Source organism: Nomascus leucogenys, chromosome 15 (genome assembly GCF_006542625.1).
Source record: "Nomascus leucogenys isolate Asia chromosome 15, Asia_NLE_v1, whole genome shotgun sequence".
Classification (NCBI taxonomy): domain Eukaryota; kingdom Metazoa; phylum Chordata; class Mammalia; order Primates; family Hylobatidae; genus Nomascus; species Nomascus leucogenys.
In genome coordinates, this window is record NC_044395.1 from 95,582,162 (window position 1) to 95,599,321 (window position 17,160).

Sequence of the window (17,160 nt, forward strand, 5' to 3'; positions counted from 1 at the left end):
AGGTGCAGTGGCTCACGCCTGTAATCCCAGCACTTTGGGAGGCCAAGGTGAGTGGATCATGAGGTCAGGAGTTCGAGACCAGCTTGGCCAATATGGTGAAACCCTGTCTCTACTAAAAATACAAAAATTAGCCAGGCATGATGGCACGTGCCTGTAGTCCCAGCTACTCAGGAGGCTGAGGCAGGAGAATCACTTGAACCCAGGAGGCACAGGTTGCAGTGAGCCGAGATTGCACCACTGCACTCCAGCCTGGGCAATAAATGGAGACTCCATCTCAAAAAAAAAAAATAATTAAAACCACTAGAGGTATCATCACTTGTAACATGTGGCTGTGTTTCCTTTCCTTTTTTTTTTTTTGCTGGAGAGAAAGACAAATGGACTGACTAATCGATGACAAGCTTTTATTTCTTTAGGGTTATCTTCATTTCAGAGACAGGAAAACCAAAGCTCTGAAATGAAATGACATAGATGATCACATTCACTCAACCAAATTGAGATTCTACAGTCAATCCAAAAACCGGGGCAGGAGTATGACCCATGTTAGCCAGGCACTAGTGACGTGGCCTTACCTGTGATTAAGCTGGAGATGATTAGAGGGAGAATGAGCATTTTTAGCATCCTCATGAGTATATCCCCTGGGAAGGCTATTAACATAACCACATCAGGGTGGATGGGAGATGCCAGGCGAAGGAGCCCTCCACACACTGCTCCCAGGATGACACCTAAAAGGAAGGGGAAAACAATCTGAATTTATTTTTTTGCCTTCATCAAATGACTTACTCTAGACACTTATTTCCTCAACATTGACCTTTCTCATGCTTCTGCAATATTAGATGATGAGCAACGTGTAACAAAAACAACATTAGATAAGTGAAGCTGATTTTGATGACTAGCAAGAGAACTTTCTATACCTCCAACTATTCTTAAAAAGTCAGCACCCAAAGAGTCAAGGAGAACTCAAGGCTTTATGAAAGTGCACACTGGCAACTTGACTCCAGCTTCTTTGAGGCGATTTGTCTACTTGGAGCCAGAAATTGTCTATAGAAATAGACTATAAGGGGCTGGACACAGTGGCTTATGCCTATAATCCCAGCACTTTGGGAGGCCGAGGCGAGTGGATCACCTGAGGTCAGAAGTTCGAGACCAGCCTGGCCAAAATAGTGAAACCCCATGTCTACTAAAAATACAAAAATTTAGCTGGGTGTGGTGGCGGAAACCTGTAATCCCAGCTACTTGGGAGACTGAGGCAGGAGAATCGCTTGAACCCAGGAGGCGGAGGTTGCAGTGACCTGAGATGGTGCCATTGCACTCCAGTCTGGGCAACAAGAGTGAGACTCCATCTCAAAAAAAAAAAAAAAGAAAAGAAAGAAAGAAGGAACCCACAAGGACAGATATTGCCTCCTTGCCCAGCCCAAGCTTGGCCACATGGCATGACATTTAATGTGTGTCTTCTCATTGTAACTGGAGGCAAGATAAAAAGAACATTTAATTGATCAAGCTAGCGTGAATTCTATTTTTTTCTTCCCATCTATTTTCTTTGGCTTCCAATAGTTTTCTCATGGCTCACTCTCAAGGCTTGTCCTTGACTTCTATGTCCTTTTACATAGTTTTTAGATTGCTGATCTTATGGGAGCTCAAGAATGGACTCTAAAATATATAATTTTGGAGGAAACAATTTAGGCAGAGATGCTGGCAGGGATCTTTCACTTTACAGATTCAAAGATCCCAGAAGAAAAATTTTGTATCTCTGCAAATGGGTGGCCAACATGAATGACCCTTGCAGAAACCACAAGTTGGGTCACAGTACCACTGGCCATAAGGGAGGGATGGAGTTCCAGGAATGCAGGCTACGGTGTTAATTCCACAGATGAGGAAGGAGTAATGTGGCTGCAAGCCTGATTTTTTTTCTTCTGCAGGTAAAAATCATACTCTCTAACTTCTTCAAGTCCTGTGATGAATTAGATGTGGTTACATGGCAGGTAACCTTTGGAAAACCTAACCATGCCTGTGGTTTCTTATTAAGTGAACTTAGCTGTGGCGAGCTCCCAGTCCTGATCCTGGGCCACTGGCAACCAAGGCATCTGTCTCAAAGGAAAGGCCATGGAATGGAGGGGTTCAGGTAGGTGTGTGCGGGTGGGTGAGTGGGAAGGACAAGTTGTTCATTGCTTCTCTGTGAAACCTAAGTGAGAGCTACAGAACAAGGGAGGGATTGAGAAAGGAAATGGTGTGGTCGTCATTACAAGAAACTGTATATTGCCCCATTTTCAATAAACCCTCATAGGAATCTTAAGACCAAGATTGTATCAATAGTCCGAGAACAACCATCGCCTCGTGAGGCCTGAAGCAGAGGAGGAGGACTTGCAAGATGGAGCTGGAGCAGATCAAGGCATTGGGGCAAACATCTTCCACACTGACCTCATTAGCTAATGTGCCCAAATTTCCTAAATTAATGATGTGTCTGGAGAAGCTCAGACCTTGGGAACCATTTTAGTGGGGTTTTGTGCAATACTTGTGCTTATCTTGATGCAGGTGGTTCTCTAAATGTGGTCCATGGACCACTGCCTTGGAACTGCCTAGGTTTGCTAATATGTAGATTGTAGGACCTCATTTCAGGTGGCCCAAAGCAAAGTCTCCATGAGTACAGGAATCCACATGCCAACACTCTCACAAGATATTTACTTGCAAAAAATTTAAGAACTACTAGAATCCAAAGGAGAATGAATGGCTAGAGGAGGTAAGGAGGAAAATTATATCACTGAAGCCTGGGCAGACAGGGCCCTAGGCAAACCATGTGGCTTCCTTTCTGGTGGAAGAGCTGGCTGCTGAGACCAGCTGCCCCACAGAGCCAGGAGAGTCCCAGAGAAGAGGGGGCTGGGGGTGGAGTGGTGCAGGTACCTACCAAACACCGTCAGGGTGAGCAGCAGATTCTTCCCCAGCTTGTCACACAGGCGCAGGCCCAGGTGCCGGTGCTTGGGTTCCTCCGAGCTGAGGTGACTGTCGTGCATTCGCACTTCCACCTGCTTGGGCATATTGTTGGCACTGGAACAGAAGTGAAGGCAGAGATTAGAGAGATTGGCACCTCCCCTATACAGTTTCAGGGGCTCGACTAGTAGGAACCTCTCCAGGCACAGTTGGAATCTGGAACCATCTGCAGGAAAATAAAAGTAAGTGTGACTCAGGGTCACCTATAAGCAGGACAGTAGGACACACTGAGAACTGATGTGGATCCTCCCAGTAAAGGAAAGGAACACCGCATGCAATGGTAGGGTCTTCCAAAGAGTTGCCCCCCATGGTAACTTGGGGAAGGAAGTTACCATGTTACAGAGCCTTTACTTGAGTCTTGACCAAGGTTGCAAAGGCTAAAATAGAGATCCAAATCCAGATAGGTCTGGCTCCAAAATCTGAGCTATTTTGTTCTTGTAACAACAGCAAAAAGGTGACTTTTTCAGGAGAGTCATACTTGAGTTACATCAACATTAAAATGTCTCCAAGCTCAAGCCTTCCCCATCCTGACATGTAAACGTCACAAACACTGATCATCCAAGCTTTATTTCTTTTTTGGAAAAGATAGTTTATCTAGTAAAAAAAAATTATAATAATTCAACCTATTGTGGCTTTTAAAAGGTCACCTACATTATCAGGACTGCTAAACTGGCAAGAGCTAATACCACTTAGAGTCCAAGAAGTATGGCTTTAAGAAGTATTTTGATCACCTCCAGCTATGGTTGCAGCCAGGCCCTTTTCTGGGTAAACCCCAGGTAAGCGTAAGCCATCCTGGGAGTCTGCCCAAAGGAGCCCTTGCTGGAGTAATGGGCGTACGTCTCCTTCCTCAGCTTTGTCACTTCCCAGGCCAATAAGATCCCAGATGTAAGCTTGGGGATTGCCATAGGGAGGCTAATTTTTCACTTTGATATCTTAGAACATTTTTTTAGCTGCTATTTACAATCACCATCATTTGATAAAGGAAAAAAAATAAGCCTTTCACACCTAGAAAGAGAGGTGTCTCTGAACATATGACAGTGCTTTCAAGACAGGGAGGTTGCATTATCCAGATAGTCTTGTCATAGACTGGAGAAAACTTCCTTTGGAACCAACACCAAGCTGCAGACCAGTGTTTTGGAATAACTGGTTATAATGGGAATAGTGTGGGTTTTGGAGTCAGAGGGCCTTGACTTCAAATCCTGACTCCAACTCTTGCTAGCTGTGCGGGGTGTAGAAAGAAAAGCCTGATGCCTACTTCATAAAAATTAAACAAAAATATGCTAGCATAGTACCTTTCTCCAGTGTACACAGAGACATATAACACCCATCAACTTCATGACAAAGATGACATTTTGTTCAGGAGGCTTACCCACTTGCCCTGCTATTCTAGCAAGACACCAAGAACTTATCTTCCAGTCTCAGAGTTAAGACCTGGAACCCAAATACAACTACTTGCTTTTTCATAACAGTCTGCTTAATATACTTGCTACTCAAATGTTTTAAAATTAGGAATAACGTTGCATGATCAGATGAGAATGTTAGTCAAAATATAGGCTTCTCAATCTCCCCTTAATGGCCTAATTTTCTACTCATCTAGCTAATTTCTGAGGTAACTTCTGGTCTCCTGACATATGTGTGCACTAACAATCCCTCAGACCAAAAAGAAAATAGGGTATGACTGCTCACAGCAGGTGGGTGAGGGCCTTTCTGATCAGTGAGCAACAAATACCACTTCCTCCCATCACCAAGTGAAACAGACAGAAAATTCATTTTACAAAACAGCAGGGGGAACTGATCAAAATGATCTTTTTAACATGGATAGACCATATTTCTGTGTTTGCAGTGGGATTTTTTTCCATTTTTAAACATGTCTCCAGCAAGTAATCTGAAGCCTCTAAACCAGGAAATGTCAAACAAAGAATGGAGGTAGTATGTGTTCTGAAATGGTGAATGTATTTCCTTAGCCAGCTCTTGGCAAAACTCTCCAGTCCCCTTGAGATCATTAATCTCCTTGCCTTCTGCTTCATTTGAATCCCTCCTGCCATTGAAATGAGAATCAGGCACATGGTTGGTATTCAAGTAAAACTAGGAAGTATTTAAAGCAACCATTCTGGCAAGATCCATATGATGTAATGGAAGCGTCAGGCATCAAAACAGCCATGTCAAAGTGAAAACACACAAACAGTAGGTTAGCATACACACCCAACCCGGCAACATGGTTGGATGCCTGTGCCACACATTTCTTTGTTGTACAAAATTGCTGCCTCTTTAATGGTTTGTTTTTTAGGCCATAACAAAATGTCCCTGAAGCCCTGAATCAAAACAGCCACATCAAAGTGGCTACGTCAAAATACTATAAACCCACAAATACTTATTGAGAGAATTCTCGTGAGTTGCCCTCTTGGAATTAAACAGATATGGAAGACTTGTAAGAGTTCTTGATGTTTGCATATAGAAAATAATTTTTAAGGTAATTCAGGGACTCAGCTCGCAGCTGGAAACACAGAGTCCCCCAAGAACTCTTTGTAAAAATTCTGACTAATCTAAAAATTCCAACTATTCTAATTAGTCTAACTAATCACTACATCTCCCAGAACACAAACAGAGACTGACATGGGAACTATCACGTAATATAGCATGATAGAATATTATATAATATACAGCTGCTTCTAAGCCTATATACCTTTAGAATAAGATATAAGTTTTAAAAAATGTGTTCACACAAACAGCTATATAAATGCTGATTGCAAACACACCTGGTAACAGTGACAATAACAGGGATAACTTATATTTATTGAGTGTTCTCTATGTATCAGACACTATACTCAGTAATGGGTATAGTACAATCTTTACTCTTAAAGAGCCTTTACTCAGAGAGGAAACATAAAGCACATTGTACTGTCATTGTCTGCTTTATGTACAGGCCATGAGCAAGCTTGCAAAGGAGTTTATGGGAAATCATAAGAACAATACCTAACCCAGGTTCAGGGAAGAAGGAGGGATGTTCAAGAAGGGGTCCCAGAAGGGGCTGAGACCTGAGTCAGCTCTTGAAGGATGGATTTAATTTAAATGCCTACATTCTCCACCAGTCTATGAGCCCCAGGAGGGCAAGATTGTGATCTTTAACACCTAGTCCTGAGTGCTTAATCAATGTTTGCCAAGAGAAATTGAGAATTGAAAAGCAGCTCTAAAAGGGCCCCTTGCTTGCCCCTGGGAATAAGGCCCTTCTGCAGACAGACTGGCAGCATGCCACTTCAGTCAGATTCTGACCATTCTTGCATTTATTCCACAAATTTCTAGTGGGCCCATATTATAGGCACCATACTGTTGTTGATGTTAAAGATGTTGCAATAAACAAAAAGACAGAGCCCTTGATATCGTGGAGTGTGCACTTTAGTGAGAGAACAAATACATGGATAAATACATTTTAAGTAGTGAGAAGTGCTCAGAGGGGGGTTGTATTAGTCCATTCTCACTCTGCTAATAAAGACATACCTGAGACTGTGAAATTTACAAAGGAAAGAGGTTTGACTCACAGTTCAGCATAGCTTGGGAAGCCTCAGGAAACTTACGATCATGGTGGAAGGGGAAGAAAACGTGCCCTTCTTCACATGGTGGCAGCAAGGAGAAGTGCCAAGCAAAAGGGGGAAAAGCCCCTTATAAAACCACCAGATATTGTGATAACTCACTCACTATCACAAAAACAGCATGAGGGTAACCACCCCCATGATTCAGTTATCTCCCACGGGGTCCCTTCCACGACACATGGGGATTATGGGAGCTACAATTCAAGATGAGATGTGGGTGGGAACACAGCCAAACCGTATCAAGGGTGAAGGAGAAGGATAGCATTTTGTGGGGAGGCAGCGTGATTTTGTATCAAGTGTCCAGGGAAGGCGTCTGTGATGAAGGGACATTTGAATAGAAACCTAGAAGAAATGAGGGGTCTCCTCAAGTATTTTATGCAATTTGTTTAGAGCTTAGCAAATAAATGGAACATACACAATTTTGAAATCTGTCTTACTATCTAGATCCTAAAGCTCCCACCCAGATGCACACTCTGGGGTCCACATGTTGATTTTTACATGGATTCAAATGAATATGTAATAAGTAATGCTGGGCCCTATCACCATCATGAATATTATGAGGGTTTAAATGACTATTCCAGCTCCCCCTAAGAGATATGGTTACCAGGAAGAAGTGAGTTGGATACAGGTGGAAAGCCTAAGGTCACAATAGCCAGCAGGTTTGCTCCCATGGCAATGAGCAGAAAGTGCCAAACCTGGTCTGGGAAGTCCACTGGATACACAGTAAGTCATGTCCAGTGTGCACACTTACCCCTTTACTAATATTCCCTTCCTATGTCCTGTGGCTGTGCACACAGAACAAAGCAATAAAACCCAGGTTGGATTTGGGTCCACCAAATCCCTCGAGGCTAATGCTCTCTGACACTGCCCACCATCTGTGTTTCTGCTTGAGTGCCTCCTGAATCGAGGAATATTAACAATGCAATGCCTTGATGTTGGAAGTTCCAGTGCGCCAACTCAGGCCAATCTCTCAAATGGCCTCCACTGCCTAACAAAGTAAGGCCATGTGATGGGACAGCTGTTGGGATCATTAAAAACTTTTAACAATGAGCCCATAATTTCCTTCAGCCTTAGCCTCTCCATTGAATTATTTAAACAGCTGTTAATTTTGCAATCGCTGCCCAGTTCTTTCTCATGCAAATCCACGTGAGTCCTGTTTCAAGGCAAGCTCAGCTTATCGTGCAAATCATCCTCTGTGACTCAGAAGGGAACATGTAATGGGGCTAACGCTAAGTTTTAAACTATTCTCAGAACCTGCTTTTCATTAGCATTCGATTTCCCTTGCTTTGCCAATAGCCTCTAATAATAGGCTCATTAGATGTGGTGTTGGATTCAGATTTCCTGCTGCACACTTCAGTGTCGCCTTAGCTGGCACCAAACTCTTTTTTCCACCTTCACTGATTTGATGAGGTGGCAACAGAACACTCCCCAGGGAGCCTAAAAGCAACTGGTGTGTTTCTCCTGGAGGATGTGAGGTTTGCAATGGGCTTCACCCACCTGTCCTTCCACTGCTGACATCTAACCTCCCCTCTCTGGCTCCAGGCTTCAAGATCTGGAGAGGTACTGGAGAGACAAAGATGTCCAGAGATTGCCCTACTGGAAGACACTAGGTCACCCTAGAATCAAGAACAAGAACAGTGCTCGCTGCGGGGCCTCTCCCCTAAGACAGTTATTGTATTTGGATAAGAATGCTGGAAATACCTGTTGCATCAGCTCGAGCACCAAGAACCAAGAGGCAGAGATTTCAGCTTTGATTGTCCCACATCCAGGTTTCCCTCAGCTCCTTGAAGAATGCCACCCCTGCTGTAAAAGGGCCTGAAACTCTAAGACTTTCTGGCATTTCCAACAGCCTGCAAATCCCTCCACCCTTCCTAGATCCTGTAAGACCTGCCTTAACTGTGTCAAAGATGTTTACCAACCAAGATGTCAGTCTCTCTCCGACAGATACCATGTTGTCACAGATCCTGCAAATGAAACTTAAAGGGTGACAGCCTCCAAAGTCTCCTTCAGTCCCTTCTCCTATTCATTGTGTCTTCACAGTGTTCATTTGCTAAATCACAGAATTACTTCTGGTCCTGCTGGTGAGGCACTCCAGACTTCAAAAAGCTCTTTTCTACAGCTTCTTCCAGTCCATTCGAGGGATTGGTTAAAGAATACAGTTTATAGCTATCCTGAATCATGATGGTATTGGGCCAGGATAGGACTGGAAGTCAGGAATCTGTGTTCTAATTCCAGGACTGCTGCTAAATGGGTGTTATCAGGGGAAAAGTATGAGGATAAAATGGATATAACGTTACCTTCTGTGATCAACAGACAGTAGGGTAAACTGCTATGAAATGGTAAAAACACATTCTTAATGTAAGATATCAATAAGGTTTAAGTATCAATTTTGGCCCATTTTTTTTTTAGGTCCCATTCTCTTAATCTATAAAATAAGAGGGTTGAATTGGAAATTCTTTAACATTTAAAATTCTGTGATTCTCTAATTCTCCAGGTAGGGAAAATGATAGTAATAGCATTCAGTTCTAGAGATGTGGATTCCATTCTAGGTACCCACGATGGAAGAAGCTTAGAGCTGACCATGAAGACAAATCATTTCATTCACCATGAGACAGCTCAGTAGCTATACCACAACCCTCACAGGGAAAGGCAGAGATGAGAGACAAACCAACAGCAACCATAACAACAACCATTTCTTGATGTTTTTGTGTGCCTTTTAACCTTTCCTGTCTGTAACAGAAGCATGTTTTTCTAGGGCCAATAAAGCTGGGTTGGGGTGAAATTCAGTACACAATTCAGACGTGAGCATCTTCTAATTCCTCATCCATCCTTCACCCATTCTCAGGTCTAGATTTCTAACATGGGCAGGTCAATGCCTTGGGAACACAGTCAAACAGGTAAACTGGCATTGGGACCAGCAAAGTGCTAAACTTACCACTAAGTCATTGAGAGACCACCTACATTAGGCACAGTCAACTTCTGTGCAACTGGTGAGGTGGCACTCAGAAAAGACAAGATGAGAAATCGAAGGAGAAGAGTCTTTTTTTCCATATCGCTTCCTAAACGCAGTGGCCCAAGCCAGCTAATGCCATGAATGGCAGGTATACAGCCAGCGGAGCCTTCAGGTGTCTACACACAAGCTGAAAAGATGAAGTAGCAGGAGACAAAGTTTTCAAGGGATCAATAAAAGTTGTATTTGTTTGGCTCAGAAACAGATGTTAAAACACCAGCTCTGATGAGCAACTGTCAGAAGACAAGTTGGTGGAATGCAATCACATAATTACATGGCCATTGATTCTTGGTTAAAATGTCTCTTTTCTGGCAGTGGCTGAGACAAGACATTTAGTCGTTTGGACAAACCATGCAACTCACTGAGTCATTACAGAGCTCCAATGAGATAATATCTATGAAAGCACTGATATATATCTGATATATAGTAGAAACTCAATTTTAATATCCTTTCTTTGTCTGAAATCCCTCATATGATGCAAAATGACCAGCAAGAGAGTTTACTCACTGTTGAGTTTTAGTAAATCTCCTTGCCAATACATTGGTGCTGGTGCTTTTTACAAACAGAAAGTCCCAGAGGGTCCAGAGTGGGTGGGGGACTGGGAAGGTCCCACTGCCATCAGCCTCCCTATGATGGAATGACTGGATAACCTCTCAAAGGACATCAGGAGTACAACCTTAAGGATATGGCCTCTGGACTCCCGTGAAATCCTTCCCCAAGCAGAAACTTAGCCAGCTTTGACCCAACAAATTTGCTTATTTCCAGATAGACTCACCACCCCAAACAGAAATAAGACACCAAGTAACAATGAGCCTCCAGGGCCCAATGAGAGACTGGGGTGGGGTGTTTGATCATCTCAAATTGGAAACCTCTTCTAAAAATAAAGATTATGCCATGGCCCAGGAACACACTGGCCAGCCCAGTCCCCAAAGGGCTGTCAATTCTGAAGTAATGGCTACCCACCTCTGGTTCATGGAACAACATGAAAATACATTTGATAACTTCACACAACATCAACAAGCTGAGGAAGATTCACGTGGCACGCACTCTGGGTTTTGAGCCAGGGGCAACTTGGCCCTTTCCAGATGAATAAGCCAGTTTGCCTTGAAGCAAACCATCTCTGCTAGCTAAAGCATCCTCTACCCACCCTCCAACCCAGCCTTCTTAGACCGACTTTTATTCCTTCTAAATAACTCAGGAATGACTTCCCCCAGGAAGCCTTTGATGACTCCCAGGTTTGCTTTGTAGATGCAGTTTACCATGTCACCTGTGCTCTCAAGGCATTTTTCACAGTTTACTTGTATGTTTTCCCCACTAGAACATAAACTCTTTGAGGACAAACTGTGTCTTATTTGTCTCTGTCTCCACCATGCCTAGCATCTTCCTGGCACATAGTAGGTGCTCAATTAGTTTATGTTGCCTGAAGGAATGAATGAATGAATGGATGATTAGGTTAAATTATGTTCTTGTCACAGGTTCTTTGTGACACTCCATTATAAGAGGTAATGGTCCAGAAGGCTAACAAATCTGAGAAGAAGAGAGAAATGAGAGAAGGAAGATCAGAAATGGTTTCAAGTGGGGAAGTCCTGTCCTGTAAAAAGCAGGCGGGCCGGGTGCAGTGGTTCATGCCTGTAATCCCAGCACTTTGGGAGGCTGAGGCGGGTAGATCGCCTGAGGTCAGGAGTTTCAGACCAGCCTGACCAACATAGTGAAACCCTGTCTCTACTAAAAATACAAAAAATTAGCTGGGCATGGCAGCAGGCGCCTGTAATCCCAGCTACTAGGGAGGCTGAGGCAGGAGAATCTCTTGAACCCAGGAGGTGGAGGTTGCAGTGAGCCGAGATCACACCATTGCACTCCAGCCTGGGCAACAAGGGTAAAATTCTATCTCAAAAAAACAAACAACAAAAAAAAAACAACGAGGGAACACCTGCATTGGGAAAACCAGTGTGTAGCAGAAACGGGCAGCATCACAGCAGGGCTGGTTCTTTTCTGCTGGTGGTTGTGATCCAGCTGCCCTGACCAAGGATGGTGGCCTCAGTGCTCCCAGCACTCTTGAGGGAAGATGGAATGAGGAACCACTCTAGGTTCACCCAACAAGGCCTTTGGGGAAACTGATGAGGACCTGGGAAGACGCACTTGTCCGTGAAGGATATCTTAGGACCCAATTACCAAGTACCAACATCTCTAAATAGGACCCTCCAAAATGTGGCCCTTCTGCCAGAAAGCATGAGTACTCATTCCCCTTCCAAGAGTCACTGGAACCCTGATCTTGAAGTTAAAAGAGCTCAAGATTTGGCCCTCAGGCCTGGGAGATTCTTCTACCCTCTGAAGTTTCTCAAACTGAGCCTTTCCAATCAGTCTCCCAGACGGGAGTGACTGGGATGTTGACTAAGAGGTGGTTTAATTAGCTGCAGCGCCTTCAGGCACTAGGCAGAAACTGGGTGAGGTGCTGTGTACCTTAGCCGGGACTGGGTCTTTTTATCACACTTTACAATTGCTTTCCTTCAGTGCAGTCTGTCTCTTTTATCTTCCTTCTAGACTGAGCAGCCAACCAGGCAATGTAGCATCAATCCCAAGCAAGAAGGCAAGTCACCACCACGGCCTTGCAAATTGCAAGATTTACCATGGCAGGCATTCAAAACACCACACAATTCTTCTGTGAGATGATGTTTAAGAGCTTCCTCAAAGGTTCCCTGGAGACCTTCAAAGTCACCCACTTCTGCCTCCCAGTGACCCAAATTTCCTCCTTGAGAGAACCATCTCTTTGGATTCCACCCAAAGACCCAGATTTAAGCCAGAAACTCACGGAAAAAGCAACTCATTCACGGACACCTTAGTGTAAAGGAGATTCTCAATCCATCCCCCAAAATAGAATTGTCTGGAGGAACCCCTTAATATAGGTCCTGGAGAGAACCATATCCGGAAGCCAAACAAAAGGAGATGTCAAAACATAAATGACGTAAACTTTGCCGACTGCATACCATTGCCAGGATCAGTCTTGAAGTCAACCATGTTTGAAATTCTGAGGCCTCCATAGCGTATCTTGAATGCTAGCAATTTTATTCTCCTTTTTTTTCCTTTTTAATCCAGATGCTCATTTCACATGAGTGTTCAGTTTGTGGAAATTAATCACACCATTCATGTGCTTTTTTTGTCTGAGTGCTATACTTGAGTTAAAGTTGAAAAATAGGCAAATTAAATTATGGTGTTAGAAGTAAATCCATATAGTATATCTATCTTTGGCCCTAAATGGCTGATTCCCCTCCTGGTGGATTTCCCAGAAAAAGAACAGGTACTAATTTTGCCCAAAGAACACCTTATACTTTGGGAACATGTAAACATCTCCTTCAGATGAGGCAAAACAGCGGGGCCCTAAGGTAGTCCAGGTTATAACAGAGTGACCTCACTGGCCAAAGAAGAAGTTTGTGGCCTTCATCTTCCTTCTACTCTTCCATGCCCATAAGAGCAAAGAACTCTCATACATTTCCTTTCTTGTCTTCCATAACAGGAACCCAAGCAGGCTCCTCTCCTTGTGTTCATCTTTCAATCGTAAACAATAACCAACATTTCATCATTTTAACTTTCTAACAAATAAGCTAATAATAACATTTGTGTCATTTAAAAAGCATTTTTGCATTTATCAAGAGTTAATGACATCCCTGAGAGGGAAGGATTATTCTATCTTAGAAATGAAAAGACAGAAGCTCCAGAAGATTCTGAAACTTGCCCAAGCTCATGAAGCTTAGAAGTAGCAGAGTTAAACCTGTGCTGTGGTTCTGCAGCAAAGTTAAACCTGTGCTGTCCTTTGCCTTTGAATCCAGTGTTTTATGGGTATACTCTTTCTAGGGGTATTTGCGAGCAATGGACATGTTAGAACTACCATCTACACCAAGGCACTAGGTAGCTACTTATGAGACTTGCATTCTAGCACATGGAGAGGGAAGATAGACAGAGGAGGTGCTGCTAAATGAGAGAAAAGGCAAAGTGAGCTCTGGGAAGCTATGGCTTTGTTGTCTGTCTTGGACAATCCATGCTGCTTGTGCCATGGCCCCAGATGTACCATCATGAGAAAATGGCATCCACTCAACTGACTCCTCCCTTCAGGCAACCAGGGCACACAGGAACCATCCTATTCCTGCTGACTCAGCCAGCACTTGCTGCTGTGAAATAACCTCAAGGGTTCACTTCAACTCTGGTTCTTCACCAGGAAGGACTCCCCCATCAGAGGGACCCTAATGCCTGGTAACTGGTAATAACAAGAATAATGATGGTGACAATAATGATGACAGCAGCTAACATATACTCAAAACTAACTTCATACCAGGTATTTTTCTAAGTCTTCTTATATATGAACTTATTTAATTCTCACAATAACCTCAGGAGATAGGTACTATTATCAGCAACTTTTACTGAAGGAAAAACGAAGTCATTGAATGGTTAAGTTACTCGCCCAGTGTCACAAAGGTAATGGATGGTAGAGCTAGGATTTGATCCCTGTCAGTCCTGGACTTGGAAAAACTGGTCAGCCCACTCTCTCTCCAGCCTGAGAAAACTTGCTTTTTATATTAGGCAATTTCATGCTAGCAATAGACATTGACACTGAACATTTGGCCAAAAGAGTGATTTTGCTGTCAGGGGATGGGGAGGATTCCAGAGAGAAGAAAGTTAACACCTAGTCCAAACCAGAGCCTGATCCAAGAGCTACATACAACGGTCATGGAACCCTAGAATTTCTGGACTAGAAAGGCTTCCTCTCCCCTCTCAGCCTCTGAAGAAATGATTATCTGGTCTAGTGGCCCCAACTCTGTCTCTGGATCACTTGTTAAAAATACAGATCTCCAAAACTTATGTCCACACAAAATACTGCACAGGGATATTTATAGCAGCTTCATTTATAATTCCCAAAACTTGGAAGCAACCGAGACATCCTTCAGTGGGCAAATGGATAAACCATGGTACATGCAGACAATGCAATATTATCCAGCACTGAAAAGAAATGAACTATCTATCCAAAAAAAGACATGGAGGAAAAATAAGTGCATATTATTAAGTGGGAGAAGCCAGTTTGAAAAGGCTACATACTGTATGATTCCAACTATATGACATTCTGGAAAAGGCAAAACTATGGAGGGTCATGGTGATGAATAGGTGAAACACGGAGGATTTTTTAAGGCAATGAAAATACTTTGTATGTTACTATAATGGTAAATACACATCATCCTACATTTGTCCAAACCCATGAATGTACAACACCAAGAGCCAACCCTAATGTAAACTAAGCACCCTGCAGGATAATGAGGTATCAGTGTAAGTTCATCGGTTGTGATAAATGTACCACTCTGGTGGGGGATGTTGACAGTGGGGGAGGCTGCACCTGAATGTGAGCAGGGGTATATGGGAACTCTCTGTACTTTCCACTCAATTTTGCTGTAAAACTAAAACCACTCTTTAAAAAACAGTATATTAAACAAAAACAAACAAAACAAAGCACAAAACAGATCTCCAAGCCCCATGCCTGAATATTCCAATTCATCACATCTGGATGGGGCCTAGACCTCTGGGCTTTTGCAAAAGCACCCAGATGACACCGTTGCAGCTAATCCACATACCAATGTCTGGTCAATGCCTGAAAAGTTGCAGTAGAGGGCAGCTTATCACTTCTACTCTAACAAGCCCACCGTTGGATAGCTTTGACTATTAAGAAGCCCTTCCTTTATGGTGAGCCTGTATCTGTTTCCCTGTAGCTTTCACCCACAGGTTATTTTTCTACCCTGTGGAGCTACCTAATAATAACAGTTACCATCAAACAATGTACTGGATGCTTTACGTGCGTTGTTTCATTGACTCCCCACAACACTCTCACAAGATAGCTACTATTATTAGTCCTTCTTTATAGATGAAAAACTGGAGATCAGAGAGAGGAGCACATTTGCTCCAAGTCAGGCAGTTGGTGAGTAGATGAGCTGGGATGGCAACCCAGCTCGGCCTGAACAAGGTGCACACACTTAATCATGACACTTACAGAAAATGAAGCTGAATCCCTTCTCTATCTACCAACCTTTGAGGCATATGAAGTTTCTGCTCAGGGTTTTCTCTTCTCCAAGTTTATCACTATCCTGGTTAAAGCACCTCAAGCTACTTATTTGCATGTGCCTCCTAGACCTGCACACAACCTTCCAGGTAAGGGCTGGCCACTTCCCCACTCCCCTAAGCCCATCAGAGACTGCCTTTCTTGCTTTCACCCTCCAGCACATCAGATTCTACCAGAGCCGAGGCTTCACCACTGCCTTTGAAAGACTGAAGGGCATAGGTAACTTCACAGTAGAGAAAGAAGGTAGTAGGGAGTGCTGGTAATGAATAGAACCATTTATTGACTTTTTATTCTGTACCAGTGATAGGCAGAGTAATGCCCCAACAAATGTCCATGTCCTAATCCCCAGAACCTGTGGATGTGTCAGATTACATGGCAAAGGGGCTCTAAGGCTGCAGGCGCAAAGAAGGTTGCTAATCAGCTGACCTCAAGATAGGGAGATGCGCCTATCTCCAGGTGGGACCAGTGGAATCACAGGGGTTCTTATGCGTGAAAAGGGAGGCAGGAAAGAAAGAATTGGAGGATGGCAGCATGACAAAGACACAGCCCAATGTTGCTGGCTTTAAAAATAAAGGAAAGGGCCACGAGCCAAAGCATGTGAGAAGCTTCTAGAAACTGGCAAAAGCAAGGAAACAGCCTCCTCCTCTGAGCCTCCAGAAAGGAATGCAGCCCTGCTGACACCTTGATTTTAGCCCAGTGAGACCCAACTCAGACTTCTGGTCTCCAGAACCCTATGATCATAAGTTGTCTTGTTTTAAGCCTCTTGATTTGTGATTATTTGTTACTGCAACAATGGGAAACTAATGTAGTATCAGACCTTCTGCTAAGTGTTTTCTGCACTATCTCATTTGTTGTTTACAAAAAGCCTCAGCAGAAGGTGATAGACACAGAGAGTTTCCTATCCACACCCACGCCTCTGCTGTTTCTGGAAATCTGCTCAGAGAAGCAGCATGCTCAGCCAGACACACTTCTCAACCTCCCTTCCTGAGATGTAGGCTGAAGTGTTCTGCTCCTCCTTTCCTCACTTCCTCCTGCCCTAGAGAAATGCAGACCAAAGTAACATCTTTCTCTCTTTAGCCAATCACGTGTTTAAAAGGCTCAGCAATACCATGCCTCTAAATGGCTTCCATTGCCCATAGAAGCATTTCAAGGCCTCCCAGAGGACTTGTGCAGTTCTTTACTTTGGTTCCTTCTAATGAGCTGCTAAATTTGTGGCTGTCGAAAGTGAACTAAACATCCAGTCCCTGTTGATCCCAGCAGTCCAGTCAGCTTACTGACTGCCCAATTGCTTCTCAACTAGTTTGATCTGCTAAATTTACAAGTGATAAACTGAGCCATCCAGTCACCCCGAAGGGTAATGTTCTCACCAGGAGAATTTCTTCTTAAGAGAAGAATGTATATTTCTCACTCTGGTAGCTTGTGGAGACAGACTGGTTCACAGGGCTTTGTGCTGATGTGGCACAGTCCACAGGTGCAATACATCCTCA

General features: G+C 43.5%; 1 protein-coding gene across 4 annotated transcripts in view; it reads right to left on the bottom strand.

Annotated features, from left to right (window-relative positions):
* Nucleotides 1–17,160, bottom strand: part of SLC1A2 (solute carrier family 1 member 2) — a 166,923-nt gene that overhangs the window by 67,892 nt on the left and 81,871 nt on the right. For all 4 annotated transcript variants that reach the window (XM_030794826.1, XM_030794827.1, XM_003254419.2 and 1 more), the window contains exons 2-3: nucleotides 2,900–3,039; nucleotides 570–722 (exon numbers count right to left, since the gene is read on the bottom strand). In XM_030794826.1, the coding sequence (XP_030650686.1) occupies nucleotides 570–722; nucleotides 2,900–3,039 (293 nt within the window). The remainder of the gene's footprint in view (nucleotides 1–569; nucleotides 723–2,899; nucleotides 3,040–17,160) is intronic.